Below are 25,502 nucleotides of genomic sequence, written 5' to 3'. Positions count from 1 at the left end.
AAAAATCTAAAAAAGAATATATATATACATTTATGTAAAACTGAATTACTTTGCTATACACCAGAAACTAACACATTGTAAATCAACTATATCTCAATTTAAAAAAGAAAAAGGAAAGAGAGAGAGAAAAAAAAAGGATAATTATGTGAAAATCACAAAGAATGTGTTGGGCATAAAAGAAATTATCTGAATAAAATTTATTCTAACCAGGGCCAGAAATGAACTATCATGGATAGCAACATGAACAATATTTTGGGCTTTTGTTTAGAAAAAAAGTTCTTGCATGTAATGTCTGTCACTTAAAACTGAATAGGGAACTAGTCTAAGTTTCCTCTTAAACTTTAGATAAGTAAGGTGAAATGGAATAATGCTAATCTTAGAGCAGGGAAAAAACGATATGAAGACTGTTAAAATTCAGTAAAACTTTTGCTTCTAGCCTTAAACAACTAAAAAATACACAATATATATAAAACTTCTTTTTTTTTGCGGTACGCGGGCCTCTCACTGTTGTGGCTTCTCCCGTTGTGGAGCACAGGCTCCGGATGCGCAGGCTCAGCGGCCATGGCTCATGGGCCCAGCCGCTCCGTGGCATGTGGGATCTTCCCGGGCCAGGGCACGAACCCGTGTCCCCTGCATCGGCAGGCGGACTCTCAACCACTGCGCCACCAGGGAAGCCCTAAAACTTCTTTTAATATACTGAGTATCAGGCAAAGAAGGACGATGCCTGATAGGAAAAAAAAAACAAATGAGGGGAGTCCTACCTGGAGAGATTAGTACCTCAATAGAGTTTTTAGTCTGTGCAGCAAGAGAGAACCTGAGTGGAATCCACTTGGATCTCTGAGTTGAGAAGATAGAGCTGGGAGCCCTAGAAGTCCAGGGGGTTAGAATTAGTGGGCAGAATATCAGAGAGAAGAAAGCTGCTGAGAGAGAACTCAGGTCTGTAGAGTATCTCTCTCCAGTTTCCAGTACTAATGAGAACTGATCAGCACACATATGTGGGGAAATACCTAGGGGACAGTGTAGTGGGTTGATTCATGTCTCCCCAAAGTTCATGTCTATCAAAAACCTCAGAATGTGACTTTATTTGGAAGTAGGGTCTTTGCCAATGTAATTACAGTTAAGGTGAGGTCATACTGGATGAGGGTGGGCCCACTATTCAATGACTGAGGTCCTTATACAAAGAAGAGAAAATACAAAGAAACAAACATGGAAGAAGTCCAGGTAAAGATGGAGCAGATTACAGTGATGCAGCAACATGCCAAGGAATGTCAATACCAGAAGCCAGGAAAGAGGCACAGAACAGATTCTTTCCCAGGGCCTTCAGAAGGAACCAACTATGCCTGACACCTTGATTTTGGACTCTGGCCTCCAGCACTGTGAGAGAATAAATTCCTGCTGCTTTAAGCCACTCTGTTTCTGGTAATTTGTTAAAGCATGTCTAAGAAAACTAATACAGTTAGGAAAATACCTTCTGAAAGGATTAGATAAACATCCACAAATATCAAATACAACTGGGAATACTTCCTCAGCAGCCAGAGTGGAAATCCTCATAATTCATAGTCTATTGGTAGAGTGGTCAGAAGGGTCTTGTGTCAGCAAGGAAGCAAAATTAGCCCTATCCTAAATGCTACTGTGGTCTCCCAAAACAAAGCTTAAAAGCAAGACTTGAAGACGAAACATTTTTCAAATAACTTACATGCATCCCAGAACAATGGTCTACAATACAGGAATACATTAAGGTAAAGTTCACATATGGCACCTATTAAAAAAACTACCAGGCATGTGAAGAAGTAGAAAAATACAATCCATGAGGAGAAAAACTATACAATCTAAATTGACCAACAAATGACACAAATGATAAAATTAGAAGACATTAAAGTACTAGAACATGTAGAAACATGGAATACACAAAAAAGGCCCCAAAAGAACTCAAACAGAGATGAAAACAATGTCTGAGATGAAAAATAACTAGAAAAAATTAAGGGCAGATTAGACTATGCAGAAAAAAGGTTAGTAAACTTGAAGATACAACAAAAGAAACTATCCAAAATGAAAATGCGGAAAATAGCTTTGGAGGGAAGGGGAATAAACAGAGCATCAGTATGACTTCAAGAAGCCTAAAATACGTGTAACTGGAGTCCTAGAAGAAGAGTGGAGAGCAAAGTAAAAAATATTTCAAGAATTAATTTCCAAAATTTATATAAAGTAAGACCTACAGATTCTAAAAAGCTCAATTAACCTAGGCATAAGAAACAAGAAGATAAAAGAAACATTAACTGAAAGTTTGTACCTTTTGTCCATCTTCACCCAAACTTCCAGTTATAAGATAAATAAGTCCTGGGGATGTAATGTACAGCATGATGACTGTAGTTAACAAGACTGTATTGTATATTTGAAAGCTGCTAAGAAAGTAGATCTCAGAAGTTCTCATCAAAAGGAAAAAAAAATTTTGTAATTATGTGTGATGATGGATGTTAACTAAACTTATTATGATAATCATTTGTGTGTGTGTGTATAAAACCATTATATTGTACACCTAAAATTAATACAATGCTATATGTCAATTATGTCTCAATTAAAAAAAATATATAAGAAGAGAAACAACGATAAAGAGAAACTATTAAAAGCAGGCATAGAAAAAAAAAGATACTACATGCAGAAGCATAAAGATAAGGATAAGATTTCCCATTTAAAATAACACAAGCAGAGAATACAGAGCAACATTTTTATATTAGTGAATGAAAAACAGTCAATGTAGAATTCTACACTCATGGGAAATATTTTTCAAAAATGAAGGTAAAATAAAGATTTTTTTAATATACAAAAGCTTAAAGAATTCATCACCAGCAGTCCTACATGTCAAGAAATGTCAAAGGAAGTCCTTCAGTCACAAGGAAAAATGGTGCCAGATGAAAATCTTGATCTAACAAAGAAATGAAGAACACCAGAAATGGTAACTCTATGCGGTAACATAAAAGAATTTTTAAATTTAAATCTCTTCCAAAGATAATTGTTGAAAGCAAAAGTTAACAATGTATTGTCAGATTTACAATGTATACTCAATAAAAATGTATGCAAATAGCACCATGGCTAAGTTCTTATTTATAATAAGTTTATATATTTACATAAAAATTTATTGTATATATAATATTTGTACTATATATGCTGACATTTATACTATATATACTTGCAATTATAATATGCCTTTCAGATAAACTGTGATAAGCAAAGGACATAAACAAAAAACCCTAAAGCAATCACTAAAAATACACAGCAAAGATATACAGCTAATAAGCCAACAAGGAGCTAAGAACAGAGTATTACAATATACTCAATTCAAAAGAAGAGAGAGAGAAAAAAAGGGAACACAGAACAGACAAGACAGAGAGAAAACGATTAGCAAGATGGTAGATTTACAACAAACTATCAACAGTTGAACCCCCCCATTTAAAAGACAGATTATCTGACCAAACAAAAAAGGAAGACCCAACTATATGCAGCCTACAAGAAATCTACTTTAAATAATAAAGATATAGATAGATTTAAAAAGTAAAAGACAAACCATGTAACATGAACAAAAGATAGTTGGAGTGGTTACATTAATATAAGTCAAAATGAATGTCTTAGTAAAGACTACTACTGGAGATGAAGCTCATTTAATAATGATAAAGGGATCAATTCATTAAGATGACATCACAATCCTAAACACTGATACACTTTATAACAGAGCTTTAAAGAACATGAAGCAAAAACTGATAAAACTTCAAGGCAAAATAGACAAATCTACAGCTATAGTCAGCGATTTCAACATCCTTCTCTCAATAATTAATAAAACAAGTAGACAAAACTCACTAAGGATATAGAAGACTTAACCAATTTTGGGGGGTCATTATCTTGACTGTGATGTTTTCATGAGTGTACACGTATGTCAAAACCTATTAATTTGTACATTTTATATATATGCAGGTTTTAAAAAAGTATTAATTATACCTCAATAAAGCTGTTAAAAAACCTCAGTGTAAATCAAAGATTTTCTGGAACATTTACAATCACTTAAAATGCAAAGTTAAAAAAAAAAAGATGGAAGAAAACAAAAGAACCAGAATATCATACCTGGTGAATACTGGAAGTTGGGATTGAATAACCTGGACTCTAATCACAACAAGTAATAGTGTACTGAACATCAAAACAATGAGTTTTATTAGTGTCTGCAGCATAGTAAATGGAATACTACCCTTTCCGCGAAGAAACTGTCCAGCAGTAGTACATAATAATGGCAAAGTATACTAGAAAAGAAAAAAAATGTTTAAGTAACAAATAGCACTTTACTGTAATTTTTCAACAATTATCATACTTTCTAAATGCAAGATTAAATAAAAATTGACCAAAATTATAAAACCAACATGGAGCAAATGGTGGAGCTGATAATGAATAAAACTGAGCCCAATAATCTTATCCAATAATTAATTATACTGTACAGTATTACTGTGTGCTTTCCCAAGTTGCTTAATGGTTTCATTATTGAAACTTTCTTAAAAAACTGAAGGTATAATATAAAATGTTAAGTAATTTTCAGTGGGTATGAAGGCAAAACATGCTTGTTTCTTGGAAATTTTTAGTAATCATAATTGGTAAACAGACCAATTTATATAATAATACACTTAGAAAATAAGTTTATTATAATCTGATTCAAATAGGATAAAAGATAGCAACAAGGAAATTTAGATTTCTCCTTACCCCCTGGGCAATAAATACTTCATACACACAGCAAATTCCCACAACTGTTATTCCCTGCTCTTTACACAGTGTTGCAACAGCCACTAAAAACACTGTCAACGCGATAGGAGTCCACACTGCAATTTAAGAACAGAAAAATATAAAAACACACAAAACAATTTTATAATATCATAAAAGGATATTTTAAGTTAGACAACTATTAGACATTACTGAAAAACTTTACTTGTGATTCTATGTTCACATTTGTTATTTTCCACTGACATACTTTATATTTTAAAACATATTGAAATGCTGTAATTTTTGCTTTATATATTAAAAAAACCAAGATATATAATTTGAACTAAAAAATTTTTGTGGACAGGAAAATTATCTAACCAAATGCTAACATTTAAAAACAAAGGTAGAGTGGCCAATCTGGAGAAGAGAAACTTACAGGGTTGAGTGTGGTAATTAATGAACTATCAATTTGAAATGAAGATAAATACCTGAAATTATCATAGAGGTACCTATATACTTTATTATATCTGTGAGTAATTAAAAAAAAACTTGAAAGTGAAAAATACTGGGCAAACTACAGTACCATTCTTACTAAAAAAAGACTATAAAAACTAAAACATGTTAGCAATAAGCATTTAAATCAATACTATTCTTTAAAAAATTTGTAACAGAATATTCACAAGTTCTATTTAAGTGGAAAACCTACTTCATCAATTTTAAGTAAATGTCTACTACTCAGTAGTAATTTGATTAAAGAACCATGAATTGTGAGAGTAAATCTGGATCTACTACTAACTTGCTTTGTGATTCTGGGCAACTTTTCTGAGCTTTAGTTTTCTTATTGGCAAATATGATTTCTAATTCTTTTCCAGTTTAAGAAACATATGGTACTTTGATTGTGTGACCTCAGTTTTTATTAAGGACATTAATCAAAGTAAACTCAAATAATTGACTTAAATCCAGATATAAATAAGAACAGAATTCATGAATCTAATACATTTTTCTTTTGTCACTGGGCTTCATATAGAAACATCTGTTTTTGAAATCACTTTCAATTTTAAAATACTCTATAGACTAACATTACCGAAAGGAAAAACAACTGAAAAAAAAAATGAGAACACTATTGGAAATACTAAGTATTGATATAATAGTATTCCTTCCTCAAAAAAGTATCTCATATTCTAGTTAGGCCTAAACCATCAATATTAATGTAACAGATTATATCAAGGGTTGAACTATCCTGCTAAAGTCACCAAGAAATTCACAGAGCAAAGAAATTAGTAGATGATTATTTACAAAACAAGTTGAACCTAAGTTGGACCTTGAAGGATATACAGGACATGAAAGAATTGGGAAAGGGGTATGTATGAATAAAGGAATAGAGGAGGGAATAAGCTTGGCAAATGAATGATACAGATGATACAGAATGGTATGCCTGAATGGGTATGCACAGATTAAAAACTAGTGGGAAACAATGGCCTTGAAAATAGGTATATTAAACAGTTTATATAACCAGTTTATATTACCAGTATATTTCACTGCATTTCAATCACCTAATGGGATATGAGGGCAGGTGCAATCGTACTCATTTTTAAGATGAGGAAAGAATTTTGAAGGTTTAAAAAGAGTCATGCACACTAAGGAGACCATGACTTTAACTTGGTTCTTCTGATACTAAATTCAGAGCTTCTCACTAATTTGTATTTTGACTCCAAGGAAGATAAATCAAACAGCTGCCTTCCAAGATGCTGGATTCAATGTAAGCAACTAATAGTTCTAATAAAGGCAAACATTTTGCTGAAACCAGTCACTTCAGTTCTTTGGTGACTAAATTACTTTATGAACATATACACTTTGATTTTCATAATCAGGTCTCTGTGGCTAAAGTTACCATGTGCGATTTTGCCCAAAACAAGTACCCCTGCTAAATAAGTTGACACTGAAAAAAAAAATACATGTATAAGTGTAGAATCAATTTCAATCATCAAAATCTATTCCAATTTCAAAATATAGGTTTCCAAGCTGACTTCACATGTGTAAAGATACACACCTTCAGTAATCATGTATTTAAATAGTTATTTTAAGTATTTACTGCATTTGTAGGGGAGAGAGATAACAATAAATAAATATTTTTTGTCAAATGGTGACCTAAGTATTATAGAGAAAAACAGAAAGTGAAGGGAAATAAAACGGAGGGGGGAAGATGAGTGGCGCTACTGATGACATTTGAGCAGAAACCTAAAGTAATGAAAAATCAAGTGCAAAGGGCCTAAGATGAATGATGCTTGTGAAAAGGGTATGGGACATGAATAACCCAGAATTTAAAGTGAGTAAATAATTACAAATTGAAAATCTTTGCATAGGACAAATACCTTAGATAGAATGGAGACTACAAAGATGATGACAAAACTGTGGTCTCAGGAGTGAAATAATGAAATGTGGGGTACAAAATACCATAGCAGAAAAGAGGACAGAGAGAGGTCCTGAGCAAGTTTCAGTATGTTTTCAATTAGAATTTAAAATATATTATATTCATTCACCTAATCATTTCCTCAACAAATATATACTGAACACTCACTGTATACCAGGAACCATCTAGGAAATGGAGATAAGAAAGTGAGAGAACGTTACCTACTCTAATGAAGGTTATATCCTATTGTAAAAGAACAATAAATGGGTTAAAAAATTATGTATTTTTAGATTAAAAATGAGTTTTATGAGAAATGTAGGTTAAAGGGATAGAAAGCAACATGATTTGGTTTTTGTTTTGGTCAAGTGGTAAACTAGCATGACCTGTTGACCTGTTAGCCCCTTTCCCCAAAATCAAGCCTAGAAAGATTAAGTGAGAGGAAAATATGGCTTCTAAGATATTAAAAACAAAAAAAGAGAGAAATTCCTGGGCATTGAAGGTTATCTTAAACATCATGTATGTCTGCATGGGTGTTTCGAGGGACTACATCTAAAGCAGAGAATGAGAAAAATTTTTTTAAACGTTTTTCCTAGCCAATCCTGACTGCCCTGGGTAAATCATTATTTGCGCCTTTACTGTAGAAATCTACAGCTACCGTAGGTTGTGGGTGTTCCAGGGATTAAATGAGAATACTTCCGAAGCCCTGCTGGGATAAGGAGTAAGATTTTTTTTAAAGGTACAAAATGACCAACCACTCTTCAGCAGTTTCTTCCACCCACAGACCTTCCATCTAAATGCAGGGGGTGGTAGACTGGCCTGTTCTTAACGCTGATTCTCTTTAAGAGACTAGAGCAGGTGGTTGGTAGAATGGTAACAATAGTGATCAACAGTGGCCCTGGGGAACCTGGAGATCTCCACCCTGGATTTTAATGAGTCACCAGATGGACAGAGTGGCGCTGGTCTTTCTCTTTATCACTTTCTCACAGTGGTTGATAACTTTCAGAGAACATGTGGCCTGAGCTCACAAGCCAAAATAAGTAGATACCTGAAGGGTACCACAGTTACAAAAGAGAGAGCACAAATATAACAACATACATGACTAATTAAGAATTAACTGAAAAGACTAAGAATTTAAAATAAGTAATTCTAAAGGAAAGATACTGGAGTTATAAAGAATATGAAATCATTAAAAAGGACCAAGTAAAATTATTAAGGATCAAAAATATAATAAAATGAAAGGATATTTTAGTTAGAATGAAGAACTTCTCTAAGAGGGAGACCGTTGAGCTGAGGCCTGATGATGTAAACAATATAAATGAAACAACTATGTGAAGATCTAAAATTCAAGAAAGAGGGTACAACAAGTATAAAGGCCAGTGCTTCACTTGTTTAAGAGTAGCAGGAAGGTCTGCTTGGCTATAGTGAAGTGACTAGGGCAAAACTGCAGGAGACATGTTTAGAGAGATAGGCAGGAGCCTGATCATGGTCTTGAAGTGCACAGTATTTTCTAAGTTTATCATTCATGTTTTGCTTAGGATGGTATTTAAAGACGATATTAGTTTGCAATTCTAATATTAGCTACTGAACTACCTCTCACTGCATTACAGGCAACAGGGAAAATAGGGACTATTATTATCTACATTTTGTAAAGAAACTAAAGCACAGAGAGGTTATGTAATCTGACCAACATAGTAAATGGAGCTACTAAATGGTGGACCTGAAATGTGAAACCAGACTCCAGAGTCCATGCTTTGAACCACTATGTTATACTGAACTCAAAACTGTTTCAAGGCGGCATTGTGCATATAGCATCAAGAGGGAAACCTACTCATATTACAGATCTAAGAAGCTGTTTAACTAAATTGCTTCTCTCTTGAAAATTTGTTTTCATACATACAAAATTAAGCTCCTTATCATCAGTGCCTTGGGTTTATAGTGAGAAAATTCTCCAACAACATAGAAAAAAACCTCAGCATTAAATTTTAAGATTAACCAAGTACAGGTTAACGTCATAATGTGCTTCACAGTATGTGCCCTTTCATGCCCATTGGGCCCACACTCTTAAAAAATCATTTTTATTGTCTGGAATTTGTTTTCTGACATCATTAGGGCTAATGGGTTAATGTATACAAAGCATTTTCCAGGGTGGGCTACATGGAGGGGACTCATTAAATAGCTGAACTATGATCAACACATAATAAAAGTTATACTCTAACAGGCTTTTAACTTTGCCTAAACAATACAATTCATAGCCTTCACATGTGTTACCTATAGAAAGACAACTGAAGTATTGGTACTTCATCATTTACAGGTAACAGCAAATGGAACTAAGAATGATCCTAAAACTCTTATATTCTAGGGAAATTTTTAAAACTTAGATCAAATAGAAACTGTTAGTCATGATAAAATATAAACTACAAACAGTAATTTTTAATATTGACAGTGTCACATACTTTTCTTATGTCCATAGATGCTAAAGTACAATAGCATGATATAAAGACAAATACCAAAAATGGCATATGTTTTATAAGAACCACTTGAAGTAAACAGAAATTACTTGATCGAGTTTTATAGCTAAAGTAAAAAGTTAAATGTTAGACATTTACCTATAGAATTATCTGGTCCTTTTGATTTGGTATATGACAAAAATGCAGCTAGAAAAAAGATAGATGACAAAAGTTCTGCTCTTCCTACAACACCTGTTACCTAGAAAGGGAAGGAGAGGGGTTCATATTAATAAAAAGCATCTTGAAAATTTAACTATAATTGCAACAGCAGTTTAATTAGAAATTAAACTGCCATAGCTTTTCAAGTGCACATTTCTGTTTTTTAAGCATTCTTTGAGTGCCCTCATGTGGTGAATTTGTATGTCTTCTATAAAAGTAAATTTATCAGTGACTGTAACAGTTCTTTTATTATTCTGGAGTAATTATAGACTCAGGGGAAGTCGCAAAAATAGTATAGAGAAGTCCTGTTTACCCTTTACCCAGCTTCCTCTAATGGTAACATCTTACACAATTATAGTACACTATCTAGATGTAGTTCTTACATGTTTTCTTAAAATACAAGTGTTCTTAAAATACAAAAATATAATAAACTCAATACATTATAGCTCACAAATAAACCTGCAAACTAAAATTTAAAAAGACAATAAACTTTAAAACATTCTTTTAAATTCAAAAAATTTAAATATAAAGCCCCCAAATCCCTTTAAAGTATTCTGAACTCACTATAAAACTTAAAACAACCTATTATTTTTGTAGACATATAGAAAAATGTTCAGCTAGACACCAAAAGTTTCAAGATACTGGGAGAGACACACAACTCCCCTCCAACACACACACACACACAGACACAGACACACACACCCCGGCAGAGTTTAAGCATACAGACTCTTGTTTAAAATTGAAAGCTTGTAACAAAGCAACTGAATAGAGTCCTCTTTGCTCTGCTGAGAGGCAATTCTGGAGTCTCAAGATTACCAAGAAAAATAGTTATAGTTTGTGAATGTGCTGGTGATGAGCATATTGGCAATAGTAGAGACAGCTCACAATTTTTAAACACATGGCAATAGAAAATAAGAAATTACTGAGCATCATTTGTTAGGATATCTGTCCATGTTTGCATATATTTTGATAAATTTTGATCCCTTACATAAGTTTCTCTTATTATTTTCTGTCCTTTGAAACAAAAAAAATGCCAAGTTGACAAATATTTAAAATCTTTATTCATAAAAAAATTAGCAAAGAAAATTACTGTATTCATTTATATTTTACATCGCTAAAGTTGAGTGATTACATCTTATGTTCTTGAATAAATGTTTGTTTCAAAATTTGTTTTAAGGAAAGTTAGACTCTACACTAATAAGTTAAGACACTGTACCAACAGGAGTCTTCAAATACTTGGATTAAAGTCATGGTTAATTTTTTTTTTCCTTAAAAATATATACCATTATAGACACGTATAGGAATAATGCAAAAAACATCAATTTATAGTTTTACTTACTGCTTCTGTGTGTATTGGGTGCACTGCAAAAAGTAAAGAAGCAATCACACTACTCCGGTTATCCAGAAAGAGTTTGCAGACTTTAAGAAATATCACACTAACCACAGCATGAAAAATCATATTTAGGAGATGATATGACATAGGTTTCAGTTCACTAAACAAATAATTTAAGCGAAACGTCAATACTGTTAAGGGACGGTAAGACTTGTGGCTTCTCTCCTAAAAGGAAAAAATCATCATCAATCATTGATTATTAAAGTATCTCGGTTCTTCTGGGTACATGAACTAATCACTGCTTTTACTACATTTGGCTGAGAAATAACAGTAAAACAATGAAATGTCCCAAGAATAATACAAACATAAAAGATAGCTCTATGTGGGGTTTTTTTGTGTTTTCCTATTTCCTTTGTACAAAAACAAGGCAATTTCATCTCTGATATATAGTAGTCAAAGAATTAACAGTAAAAGAAGACCTAACTACTAATTCCTCTTCAACGCACAAATTTTAAAAAGTAGGACAATAGTGATATTAATCAAGTTGTAGCACAGGATTTCTTTCCAAAACCAGCTACCCAAACTATTACCAATACAAGCATTCATGTAACTGCTGGCTAGATCTTCAAAAGAAAACATAAGAACAGAATGCTTACCCAGTGCAGTTTAAACAATGATGACTCAAAAAGGTACTGTCTAGTTGTCTTTTGAAACGACACCTCCATAATGTATAAACCTGAATATATTAAACCAAACATACTACACAGAGAGTAATACAAGAGCAAAAACTTTCTTAGAGAATAGATATCTTTGTTATTGCAGTCTCTATTGGCAATAAATCAAATTCTATGTGAGGTACTGAATTTCTTTATAAACTAAAAGTTATATTTAACAAGAAATATTTTTACTCTAAGACAAAATCAAACCAGATTTAAGAATAAAACACACAAGTTAAAAAGATATAAAATATTATCCTATTTATTTTTTGTAATTTTTTTTTAAGATGTTGGGGGTAGGAGTTTATTAATTAATTAATTTATTTTTGCTGTGTTGGGTCTTCGTTTCTGTGCGAGGGCTTTCTCTAGTTGTGGCAAGCAGGGGCCACTCTTCATCGCGGTGTGCGGGCCTATCACTATTGCAGCCTCTCTTGTTGCAGAGCACAGGCTGCAGACGCGCAGGCTCAGTAGTTGTGGCTCACGGGCCTAGTTGCTCCGCAGCATGTGGGATCCTCCCAGACCAGGGCTCGAAGCCATGTCCCCTGCATTAGCAGGCAGATTCTCAACCACTGCGCCACCAGGGAAGCCCTATTCTTTGTAATTTTTTATAAAGGCATCCACTCACCTTCTTTGCTCTCCTACCTCTTACCATAATTTGCTGTAACTCTGGTATATAGCTATAGACTTAAGCCTGCTCATCCCCAATAGGGAACATTAGGAAGCACAAGAAACAAACAGTTCCCATTTTGAAATTAAAAGCACTTTAATATCTCTGTCTGTATTGACTATACACAACATGAGTGCTATCTACCTAGAATGCATTTTCCTGCTTGGCTAATTCCTGTACATCCTTCGAATTTCACCTCAAGCATACAAAATTGTTTTTAAAGGCAATGTACTGAACTGAAATGACTTGTAACAGAAAGCAGAAAAATGTTGTAGAAACCTTTTGGTTTCAAACCTTTCAGGTCAAAATCTAATGACATGATTAAAATCAAAATAGATATTAGCGTAAATTGGGGGAATGGACATATTTCTAAGAGTCTCTGGGGATAAAGGGTATGGGTAGAGGGGAATACATTATCTAGGATATATGTTATAATAGTACCATATTTTCCCCTTGTTATCAAAAGACTTATTTCTTCTAAAGGCTAGAATTCGGTGAGAATAGGGAAGGTTGCAGGAAAATAAATAATCTGCTTATTTAATAAGAAAAAATACTTGTTTGTGACGAGAGGAATGAAAGATTCCATACCCCTCCTTGAGAAGCTTCCAGATTTGGAGAATGCGGAAAGGGGCCAAGAATGACAAATGACAAAAAGTGTTATATGTTATGTTTCAACAACTATGTGCTATGTACTACAGACAGATTAATTAATCCTCAAGGTATTATTCTTTTATAGATCAGGAAAATGCCTCAGTCATCTAAAAGCTGTGTTCCCACCTATTTCACACAGCTTTTACATGATAGAACTAAAATTAGAATCTAATCTTTATGATCCCAAGCTAACAAAGATTTAATCCCAAACAGTTTACCAGTGACCTTCAAAATAAAGTTACTGGCAAAGTAAAAATATCTCCATAAACATGAACTAAACTTTTGGGTTCTCAATATAAAATCAAATTAAGTATTAGGTAGGAGATATGGCACAAATTAAAATTTTTAATAAATCATTTTTTTCTGCAGAAAAACAGGCAATATGTATACTTTGCATTTTTACCCTTAAAGTCTAATCTATTTATATTGAAGTTACATATATTTTTAAATGGTTAAATACCACAAGCAGTCATCTCTTCTGCCTGACTCATAAGAGAGAAAAAAGAGAAATAAATTCAGTTAGATTTGTGTTACGCCTACTGTTCTAACACATTTGGTTTTTACACACATATATTATTTTTAAAGAGATTAAGCCAAGGTACACAACCAAGGAAAGAATCAAGTACTATAAAAAATATGATCACATTTTCAACTTCCTATCTAATTTATTACAAACATGTTATGTCTCGTATAAAATTTTTGAGGAAAAAAATCCATAATTACTATGATGATGGCAATGCAATGTTGATAAAAAATTAGGAGTACTAAACTACCGGAATAATTTAAAATCTGAGATACATATAAGTAATATATACTTACTTCAGACATAGGGGTTCCCCAGAAATCATTCTGAAATAAAGTTTTTAAAGGTGTAGATGGATGCAGGTCTTTATTATCCAGTATTGCTGACACATCATCAAAAACAAAACCACAAAAGAGGCTGTTCCAATAGCAAGCAGCAACTACGCCTATTATTAAGGTTACTTCTTTGAGGTTAATATCAGCCATCTTTTCCACAAGCACTTGTGGACAAAATCTGGGGGGGAAAATCATGAAGATAAAATGAAATAAGCAACATTTTTTTCTCTAATAAGTATAGTTTTAATAGAAGAATAAGCAAAATAAAGATAGAATGCTAATTCTCACAGAGAATTAATTCTTTAAAGCTCAGTTCAAATTCCATCCACTTAAGGAGTATTAGCTGACCACCTCTCCATATTCCTAACCTAAGACAGAATTAATTGCTCTTTCATGTGTGTTTTCATACCTCTAATACAGCCTTTTTCACATCACTCAATCTTTAAACCTATCTCTTTAGCTAACTAGATAGTGAACTCCTTATCAACTGTCACAGGTCAGGTCACCTGGGAAACAAATATATATAAGATATCGAAAAAAAAACCTGGCATGATGTGCTCCAGCAGTATCTAAATGAATCCTTGTGGGAAAACAAATACATACTTAAAAAGACACTGATCATGGGTTTTCCGAAATGTAAATAAAGCTGTTTAAGTACCTTATGACTATAAAGATCAACTATTACCTAAATCAGGAGTCCAAACTTGAAGCCTGAAGCCCTGTTCAGCTTGATCAAAAGCCTTTTAAAAATATCTGTCTTGCATGCCTTTATGCTAACTGTATACTAGCCAGTTTAACTACTGTTCCTTTATCTTTTACTGGATTGAGTTATTTGATGGACTTATCTGCTTGGCCCCTGGGGCATAGGAGTAGTTTATGAAACAGATATAAACTATGGTTTTTCTTCTTCCCATTGCAACAAAAGCTTTTTATCTAGAGGCTGGTCTTCATGCATGACAATTCATAACTAAGTCATTGCTTTAGAAAAGATTCAGTGAGGGAATGTTTATAGAGTAAAAAGAACTATATGAACTGGAGGATACTGGTGAATCAACCCTACTATAAAAATAAGGTTTGAAGGTATACTCTAAAAAAACAAGCTGATGAGATACTTTTCTAGCTTGAGTAGTGTCATTAGTATCAATTTAGTGTTATCACTTGTGGAGGGAAGAATAATGGTCCCCCAAATATGTAAATCATCTGAACCTGTGAATATGTTACCTTACAGAGCAAAAGAAACTTTACAGGTGTGATTAAATTGAGGATTTTGAGATAAGGAAATTATCCTAGATTTTCTTGGGTGGGCCAATTCAATGATAAGAGACCTCACAAATGAATGAGGGAGGCAGGAGACTTGAAAAAGCAGAGGTCAGAGTGATATGATGGCTGCCTGTGGGCCACAAGCCAAGGATTGACAGCAGCCTCTAGAAGCTGGAAAAGACAAAGAAACACATTCTTCATTAGAGCTTCTAAAAGGACCACAGCCCTACTGACATCTCAATTTTAGTCTAGTGAGATCCATTTTGGACTTCTGACTTCCAGAACTGTAAAATAATAAATTTGTTATTTTAAGCTACTACATTTGTGTTAATTTGTTATAGGAGCAATAGGAAATTAATATATCACTCACAGAGCCAGAAGATCTGGAACCAGAGATATATCTGCAGGAATTCTTGTCAGATCAGAGAAGAATAAGGTAGAGACCTTAAACCAGATATGAGCTGTATAAGAATATATATATATATATATACATAAACACCTATGGGAAGGTATTGAAGTTTCTTTAGAATGAGACAGAAAAATTTCAGAATACATTAGACTTTTGAAAGAAATGTTAAACTGAAACCAACAAATCAGAAAGGAAATTAGCTGTACCTTTTGAAGAAGTCTAGTTTTCAATTAACAGAAAAATTATCTAAGAGTTTATCTTGAACCCAGAAGAAATTTAGCATCTCTAAATGGTATGGTCTTGTACACATTATTATCAAAAAAAGAGTTGATGGTGTGTGTTTAAAGATTGGAGAGATCTGGCTCAACTTCTCAACCACAGTAAAATGACAGCCAATATTTTTTTAAAAAAAGAAGGCTATAAATTCACAAGGATAAAGACAATTGGAGAGGAGACCACAGCACATTTTGGAAGCTGGAAAGATAAAATGTTTAATAAGTGACTCAATAAAGATCAAGAAAGTGAATCCTTACCTGAAGGGGGAAAAGCTGAAAAGTTTTCTGCACTCCTGCCGGCATCATCTCAAAAACTGATGCCAAGGATCTCAGGAAGTAGGGCTAGGAACAGATGGACCTCCAGGGTGGGGCAGTGGCTAAGAATCTGCCTGCCAATGCAGGGGACATGGGTTTGATCCCTGTTCTGGGAAGATCCCACATGCCGCAGAGCAACTAAGCCTGTGTGCCACAACTACTGAGCCCTTGTGCTGCAAATACTGAAGCCGGCATGCCTAGAGCCCACGATCCAGAAGAGAAGCCACCGCAATGAGAAGCCCGTGCACTGCAATGAAGAGTAACCCTCAATACCCTTCTTAGTATAGTTTTAGACCCTCCAGCTATCTTCTACCAGTTGAAAACAGAATGTTATAAAATTTTACAACACTGGAAACAAAGAGAGGGTACTAAAAGCTTCCAGAAAGAAATAATGCAGGTTCCATACCAAAGGTTACGAATCCAAATAAATCACTTTTTTTTTTTTACCAACAATGTTAGAAGCTGGGGGGGCGAAATTCAGAAAACAAAAAGGGAATAATGCTTCAAATTTCTAATGGATAATAATTTCTACCTTAAAATTCTATATTAATAAACCCAAATTTGCCAAGTAGAAAGTAGAATAAAAATACTTTAAAACATTCAAGGTCTCAAAAATGTACCTCTAATGTTTTTCTTCTCAGGAAACTAATAGAAGAGATACCCCAATAACATGAGGAAGTATACTAAGAAACATAAAGATACGGAAATCAGGAGATAAGGGATGCAACACAGAACTATAGCCATGCAAGCAGGTCTACTACCCAGGCAACAATGAGATAGGTCAGCACATTCCTGAATGACAGTCCCAAGAAGATATAACTGACAGAACACCTGATGTGTTTAAACACAGCATAAAGAACTATTTTCCCTTTAAACTGTGTGTGTGTAATTGTAATTCAGAAAAACAAAACAAGTCAGGATATCCACCATCGGGTAGTGAAAATCAAGTCTTGTGTATGGGGTCACAAATCTCTCAGGTTGGGGTGACAAACTGCTGTTTGGTTAAATGTTCTCACAAAAAGAAACTTTAAAATTAATAGAGGAAAAATAAGTAAATTAAAACTATGGTTTTAATACTTTGAAATTATATTTGGGAATAAGATATATTTGATTTTTAGAGTACTTATAATGTTTAAGAGTATTTACATAGGGCAGACAGCAGAAGCAAGAAGAACTACAATCCTGCAGCCTGTGGAACAAAAACCACATTCACAGAGAGACAGACAAGATGAAAAGGCAGAGGGCTATGTACCAGATGAATGAACAAGATAAAACCCCAGAAAAACAACTAAATGAAAAGGAGATAGGCAACCTTCCGGAAAAAGAATTCAGAATAATGATAGCGAAGAGGATCCAGGACCTCGGAAAAAGAATGGAAGCAAAGATTGAGAAGATGCAAGAAATGTTTCACAAAGATCTAGAAGAATTAAAGAACAAACAAACAGATGAACAATACAATAACTGAAATGAAAAATGCACTAGAAGGAATCAAAAGCAGAATAACTGAGGCAGAAGAACGGATAAGTGACCTGGAAGACAGAATGGTGGAATTCACTGCTGCGGAACAGAATAAAGAAAAAGGAATGAAAAGAAATGAAGACAGCCTAAGAGACCTCTGGGACAACATTAAACGCAACAACATTCGCATTACAGGGGCGCCAGAAGGAGAAGAGAGAGAGAAGGGACCCGAGAAAATATGTGAAGAGATTATAGCAGAAGACTTCCCTAACATGGGAAAGGAAATAGCCACCCAAGTCCAGGAAGCGCAGAGAGTCCCAAACAGGATAAACACAAGGAGAAACACACCAAGACACATAGTAATCAAATTGGCAAAAATTAAAGACAAAGAAAAATTATTGAAAGCACCAAGGGAAAAATGATAGATAACATACAAGGGAACTCCCATTAAGGTTAACAGAGGATTTCTCAGTAGAAACTTGACAAGCCAGAAGGGAGTGGCATGATATACTTAAAGTGATGAAAGGGGAGTACCTACAACCAAGATTACTCTACCCAGCAAGGATCTCATTCAGATTCTATGGGGAAATCAAAAGCTTTACAGACAAGCAAAAGCTAAGAGAATTCAGCACCACCAAACCAGCTCTATGACAAATGCTAAAGGAACTTCTCTAAGTGGGAAACACAGGAGAAGAAAAGGACCTACAAAAACAAACCCCCCCAAATTAAGAAAATGGTAATAGGAACATACATATCGGTAATTACCTTAAATGTGAATGGAGTAAATGCTCCAACCAAAAGACACAGGTTTGCTGAATAGATACAAAAACAAGACCCATATACATGCTGTCTACAAGAGACCCACTTCAGACCTAGGGACACATACAGGATGAAAGTGAGGGGATGGAAAAAGATATTCCATGCTAATGGAAATCCAAAGAAAGCTGGAGTAGCAATACTCATATCAGATAAAATAGACTTTAAAATAAAGAATGTTACAAGAGACAAGGAAGGACACTACATAATGATCAAGGGATCAATCCAAGAAGAACATTTAACAACTAGAAATATATATCCACCCAACATAGGAGCACCTCAATACATAAGGCAAGTGCTGATAGCTATAAAAGAGGAAATCGACAGTAACACAATAATAGTGGGGGGCTTTAACACCTCACTTACACCAATGGACAGATCATCCAAAATGAAAATAAATAAGGAAACACAAGCTTTAAATGACACAACAGACCAGATAGATTTAATATTTATAGGACATTCCATCCAAAAACAGCAGATTACACTTTCTTCTCAAGTGCGCATGGAACATTCTCCAGGATAGATCACATCTTGGGTCACAAATCAAGCCTCAGTAAATTTAAGAAAATTGAAATCATACCAAGCATCTTTTCTGACCACAACTCTATGAGATTAGAAATGAATTACAGGGAAGAAAACGTAAAAAACACAAACACATGGAGGCTAAACAATATGTTATTAAATAACCAAGAGATCACTGAAGAAATCAAAGAGGAAATCAAAAAATACCTAGAGACAAATGACAATGAAAACACGACGATACAAAATCTATGGGATGCAACAAAAGCAGTTATAAGAGGGAAGTTTATAGCTATACAAGCCTACCTCAAGGAACAAGAAAAATCTCAAATAAACAATCTAACCTTACACCTACAGGAACTAGAGAAAGAAGAACAAACAAAACCCAAAGTTAGTAGAAGGACAGAAATCATAAAGACCAGAGCAGAAATCAATGAAATAGAAACAAAGAAAACAATGGCAAAGATCAATAAAACTAAAAGCTGGTTCTTTGAGAAGATAAACAAAACTGATAAACCATTAGCCAGACTCATCAAGAAAAAGAGGGAAAGGACTCAAATCAATAAAATTAGAAATGAAAAAGGAGGAGTTACAACAGACACTGCAGAAATACAAAGCATCCTAAGAGACTACTACAAGCAACTCCATGCCAATAAAATGGACAACCTGGAAGAAACAGACAAATTCTTAGGAAGGTATAACCTGCCAAGACTGAACCAGGAAGAAATAGAAAATATGAACAGACCAATCACAAGTAATGAAATGGAAACTGTGATTAAAAATCTTCCAACAAACAAAAGTCCAGGACCAGATGGCTTCACAGGTGAATTTTATCAAGCATTTAGAGAAGAGCTAACATCCATCCTTCTCAAACTCTTCCAAAAATTGCAGAGGAAGGAAAACTCCCAAACTCATTCTATGAGGCCACCATCACCCTGATACCAAAACCAGACAAAGATACTACAAAAAAAAGAAAATTACAGACCAGTATCACTGATGAATATAGATGCAAAAATCCTCAACAAAATACTAGCAAACAGAATCTAACAACACATTAAAAGGATCATACACCATGATCAAGTGGGATTTATCCCAGAGATGCAAGGATTCTTCAATATATGTAAATCAATCAATGTGATACACCACATTAACAATCTGAAGAAGAAAAACCATATGATCATCTCAATAGATGCAGAAAAAGTTTTTGACAAAATTCAACACCCATTTATGATAAATACTCTCCAGAAAGTGGGCATAGAGGGAACCTACTTCAACATAATAAAGGCCATATATGACAAACCCACAGCAAACATTATTCTCGATGGTGAAAAACTGAAAGCATTTGCTCTAAGATCAGAAACAAGACAAGGATGTCCATTCTTGCCACTGTTATTCAACATAGTTTTGAAGTCCTAGCCATGGCAATCAGAGAAGAAAAAGAAATAAAAGGAAAAAAAAAAGAGTAATTAACATACACTCGAGATTCTGATATATTAGCTTCAAAACTGTAATTTTAAATACAATGTTATATAATAATATATATAACATACATAATATTAAATTATTGACCATGCTATTTTTGGATTTAAGACTTTTGAAAAATATTAAGAATTTAGACAAGTTTACAAATAAATATTGAAATTTTTATAAGACCTTGGGAGTTGCTACAGCTTTAAGTTTAGTTTACTAGCTTTATAAAAGTTGTTTGAGAAAGTCTTGCTTGTTAAGTTAGGCATCTGAAGTCCTCAAATAAAAATGAATATACTAAAACCATAAGTGCAGTTTTAAATTCAGGCAACTTAATTAGGTTTTAAATGTAGCTGATTAAGGGTATTCAGTCCTTTCAATTATTATTTATTTGTTATACGTTGAAAAGGGATATGCTACTTTATAAACAGAATAAGATTTGTAGGTTGAATTTAAAGGCTTAAAGAACACAAGGTTATAAAATGTTACTTAAAGAAATTTGGACTGATCTCATGATTTCTAAATACAATTAGGTAATAAAAAGTTATGCAGTCACTTTAAGCTGCAAAGCAAATTCGTTCAGTAATTGAAATACTCAACTGCAACATAATAATCAAGACCCTGAACTCGATTTAACTTTTGGGCACTGTCCTCTGCTCTAGGCTTGGGATCACTGCGTAGGAGAAGCGTGTTGTTATGGAATGAGAATAAGTTTATTCTTCTCTTTCTTTACCTACATTCTTGTTAAACATAATTTCTGAGCACTATAGTGTTAGAGCAGAATGGAGAGAGAAGAAAGGAAGGAAAGCAAAAGAGCTTACTTGACCACTATATTCAAGATGAATCTCTTATAGGTGTTTGAGGGTTCTTTGGGGACAAACCCCACACCATTAGGGACTGTCACCTGAAATTCCCTTTATGTCTACTTCCTCCTTGGAAACTGGTGGTATCCAGCTTTTCTTTGCTGGGTCCCTTTGCAACCACCACCCCTACCTCCAAGCTCTACTCCCACAAGTGGCTTTTTGGGGCAGAACTTCAGGTGAGTCCACAACTGAGCTCATGAGCATGCACTAAAACTAGCTCTCTCCCTTTCTCTCATTATTAAGCTCCCTGGGGTAATGTTTTAAAATTCTCTTTTCTTGGCCTTTTATAAACTTGGTATGGGTGAGGTGTTTAAGCAGAACCAAGCAGATTTATCAATGGGGTGCTAATCTTCACTGAGTCAATGGCGTCGCAAAATGTTTACTGTTCATGACTACCACCATTATGGTTAGTTTTATGTATCAACTTGCCTAGGCTATAGTAGTATTCAAACACTAATCTAGGTGTTGTGAAGGTATTTTTTTTTTTTTTTTTTTTTTTTTTACAGTACGCGGGCCTCTCACTGTCGTGACCTCTCCTGTTGCGGAGCACAGGCTCCGGATGCGCAGGCTCAGCGGCCATGGCTCACGGGCCTAGCCGCTCCGCAGCATGTGGGATCCTCCCGGACCGGGGCATGAACCTGTGGACCCTGCATCGGCAGGCGGACTCTCAACCACTGTGCCACCAGGGAAGCCCCCTGAAGGTATTTTGTAGATGTGGTTAACACCTATAGCCTGATGATTTTAAGTAAAGGAGATTATACTCCATAATGTGGATGGAACTCATCCAATCAGTTGAATCACCTTAAAAGCAAAATTGAAGTTTCCCTGAGAAGAAACTCTACCTCATGACTGCATTATCAGGTCCTGCTGAAGAGTTTCTAGCCTGCCAGCCTACTCTACAGATTTTGGATTCACCAGTTCCAAAATCCTCTAAGTCCATCCTTTCATATAAATGTCTTGATTTGATATATATTTGATATATGCTTAGTTATCTGGTTTGATTAAAGCTGGATATCTAAAGGGTAGGTGGGGGGGCGTCTCAGCTTGGAAAGCTAGCCTCTGCTACTTGTGGTCATATCCTTCAACAGGGAGCCTAAACTTCTTTAAATGGTGTCCTCAGGAGGGCTGGAGGGCAAATCCCAACGGACAAGCACTTTTCAAGTCCTGCTTACTGCATAATTTTTACTATCAATCAAGCAAGGTAAACCCAGAAGCAATGTGGGAGAGGTTATAAAGAGTCAAGACAGGGCTTCCCTGGTGGTGCAGTGGTTGAGAGTCTGCCTACCGACGCAGGGGACACAGACTCGTGCCCCGGTCTGGGAAGATCCCACATGCCGTGGAGCGGCTGGGCCTGTGAGCCATGGCCGCTGAGCCTGCACGTCCGGAGCCTGTGCTCCGCAACGGGAAAGGCCACAACAGTGAGAGGCCCGTGTACCGCAAAAATAAAATAAAATAAAAGAGTCAAGACAATACTATTTTTGAAGGTTCTCCAAGGAAGCATATTATGAGAGAAAGGGAGAGAGTGCGCTACTTCTCATGCATGTCATGAGCTTAGTTGTGGAGTCATCTTAGGTTTTGTCCAAAAAAAACCACCTGCAAGGGAAGAGGTTAGGGGAAAGGAAGAGGGTTACATAAGGACACAGATAGAGGGCAGCATAATTCACTGGGGGCCATTATTGTAACAATGTAACACATCACTGTTAAATGTTAGTTGTGAGAATGCTATAGACTGGATGTTTGTGTCCTCCCAAAATTCATGTTAAATCCTAACGCCTAATGTAATGTCATTTGGAGGTAGGGGGCCTTGGGGAGGTGATCAGGTCATGAGGGTGGAGCCTTCATGAATGGGATTAATGCCCTTATATAAGAGATCTGAGAGAGATCCCTTGCCCCCTCTACCATGTGATGACACAGTGAAAAGATGCTCACTAGGAACCAGCTCCTCACTAGACACTGAATCTCCTGATGCCTTGATCTTAGACTTCCCAGTCTTTAGAACTGTGAGAAATAAATTCCTACTGTTTATAAACCACCTAATCTAGGGTATTGTGTTAGAGCAACACGAACAGACTAAGAGAGGGAACTTCCAGTTCTTTATCTAGGCACAGAAGCATATTCACCCAGATGCACATAGTCTGAGCAGGTGGAATGATTGATTTATGTTTGCTTACCAAAATGGGATGTCACTATATATGTGCAAAGAATCCAAACGCAATTGAAGACCACTCATGAGCACATTACAGGCATGCAAAACAATATAATTCCTTCAACAAAATTGTACTGAATGCTCACTTTTCCTAATACTCCCACAGTACAATTATGGAAAAAACAAGCCTAGAGGAAAAGTTTATATGAAATCTGGGAATATTTAGTCTGGAAAGGATAGTCTTCTCAGCTCAATAATTTCATGATTATATCTTTTTCAATAAGTAAAACTTTGGCTTGCATAGTTTGCAAAGTCTGTATTCACAATGACTCCTACTAATCTTTCCAGTCTCCTCATGTTGGGAGAAGACCAGTGTTTGCTTGCTGCACACTGATTCCTCTCCACAAGAACAAGGCAAAACAAAACATTTTCTGTACACAGTGGAGACTAAATTTCTTACGGCCATGCTTTATGTTAGAAGCTGGAAAAGTAAGCTACCATTCATTTTCTTGATAAGACAGCATAAAAGGAATGGAGATTAACATTTGGAATATAGGTTGATTGGTACATAGAACAGAGGTAGCAATTATAAAAGGCAAGTCTTTTTTTTTTTTTAACCTCTTTACTGGAGTATTATTGCTTTACAATGGTGTGTTAGTTTCTGCTGTATCACAAAGTGAATCAGCTACTCGTATACATATATCCCCATATCCCCTCCTGCTGCATCTCCCTCCCACCCTCCATATCCCACCCCTCTAGGTAGTCACAAAGCACCGAGCTGATCTCCCTGTGCTATGCGGCTGCTTCCCACTAGCTATCTGTTTTACATTTGGTAGTGTATATATGTCCATGACACTCTCTCACTTCGTCCCAGCTTACCCTTCCCCCTCCCTGTGTCCTCAAGTCCATCCTCTACATCTGCGTCTTTATTCCTGTCCTGCCCCTAGGTTCTTCAGAACCATTTTTTTTTTTTAAGATTCCATATATATGTTAGCATACAGTGTGTTTTCTCTTTCTGACTTACTTCACTCTGTATGACAGACTCTAGGTCCATCCACCTCACTACAAATAACTCAATTTCGTTTCTTTTTTTATGGCTGAGCAATATTTCATTGTATATATGGGCCACATCTTCTTTATCCATTCATCTGTCGATGGACACTTAGATTGCTTCCAGTCCTGGCTATTGTAAATAGTGCTGCAACAAACATTGTGGTACATGACTCTTTTTGAATTATGCTTTTCTCTGGGTATATGCCCTGTAGTGGGATTGCTGGGTCGTACGGTAGTTCTGTTTTTAGCTTTTTAAGGAACCTCCATACTGTTCTCCTAGCGGCTGTATCAATTTACATTCCCACCAACAGTGTAAGAGGGTTCCCTTTTCTCCACACCCTCTCCAGCATTTATTGTTTGTAGGCTTTTAAAAAGCAAGTCTTTCTTGTGAAGTGATTTTGGTCATCTAATACTGCTCATAAAACAACAGAGATGAAAGAAGGCAGATTCAGGCAAGCGTTCCTGTAGTAAAGCCATTTATAAAATTGTCAGCTAATTTCCCTTGGTGAAAACTGAATGATTCAGAAAACTTCATGAAAAATAATAGTGGGTCTTAGTGATTTTCTCAAAATTATATATAGTGAGCAAATGAACTAGAACTTGAGTTAAATTTCTTAGTTAACAGTTAGATACAAACATATTTTAGTGCATTAGAGCCTAGACCCTAGCTAACTTGTTTCCTACTGCATCCCTGGTGTCTAGCACAGTGTATAAGCCCAAAAATATTGTTAGAATGAGTAAAGTAATAAAACTTAAGCAAGATTTTGGGGCTTCCCTGGTGGTGCAGTGGTTGAGAGTCTGCCTGCCGATGCAGGGGACACGGGTTGGTGCTCCGGTCTGGGAGGATCCTGCATGCCGCGGAGCGGCTAGGCCCGTGAGCCATGGC

General features: G+C 35.3%; 1 protein-coding gene across 6 annotated transcripts in view; it reads right to left on the bottom strand.

The window, feature by feature from the left end:
• TMTC3 (transmembrane O-mannosyltransferase targeting cadherins 3) overlaps positions 1 to 25,502 on the bottom strand; it is a 65,523-nt gene that overhangs the window by 36,629 nt on the left and 3,392 nt on the right. Inside the window, exons 1-6 of one of the 6 annotated variants that reach the window (XM_089921091.1) lie at positions 13,997 to 14,013; positions 11,800 to 13,659; positions 11,150 to 11,368; positions 9,751 to 9,850; positions 4,738 to 4,853; positions 4,114 to 4,286 (exon numbers count right to left, since the gene is read on the bottom strand). In XM_089921091.1, coding sequence (XP_089777217.1) covers positions 4,114 to 4,286; positions 4,738 to 4,853; positions 9,751 to 9,850; positions 11,150 to 11,368; positions 11,800 to 11,901 — 710 coding nt within the window. In that variant the 5' untranslated portion in view covers positions 11,902 to 13,659; positions 13,997 to 14,013. Of the gene's footprint in view, positions 1 to 4,113; positions 4,287 to 4,737; positions 4,854 to 9,750; positions 9,851 to 11,149; positions 11,369 to 11,799; positions 24,302 to 25,502 lie in introns of those variants that run through there. The other 5 variants (XM_022552461.2, XM_022552460.3, XM_089921089.1 and 2 more) reach the window with 5 other exon arrangements.

This window comes from Delphinapterus leucas, chromosome 11 (genome assembly GCF_059928025.1).
Source record: "Delphinapterus leucas isolate spDelLeu-1000000601 "Yukka" chromosome 11, BTC_Dleu_Yukka2, whole genome shotgun sequence".
NCBI classification, from domain to species: domain Eukaryota; kingdom Metazoa; phylum Chordata; class Mammalia; order Artiodactyla; family Monodontidae; genus Delphinapterus; species Delphinapterus leucas.
Note: the sequence above shows the minus strand (reverse complement) of the source record. Positions and strands in the feature narration are given on the sequence as shown.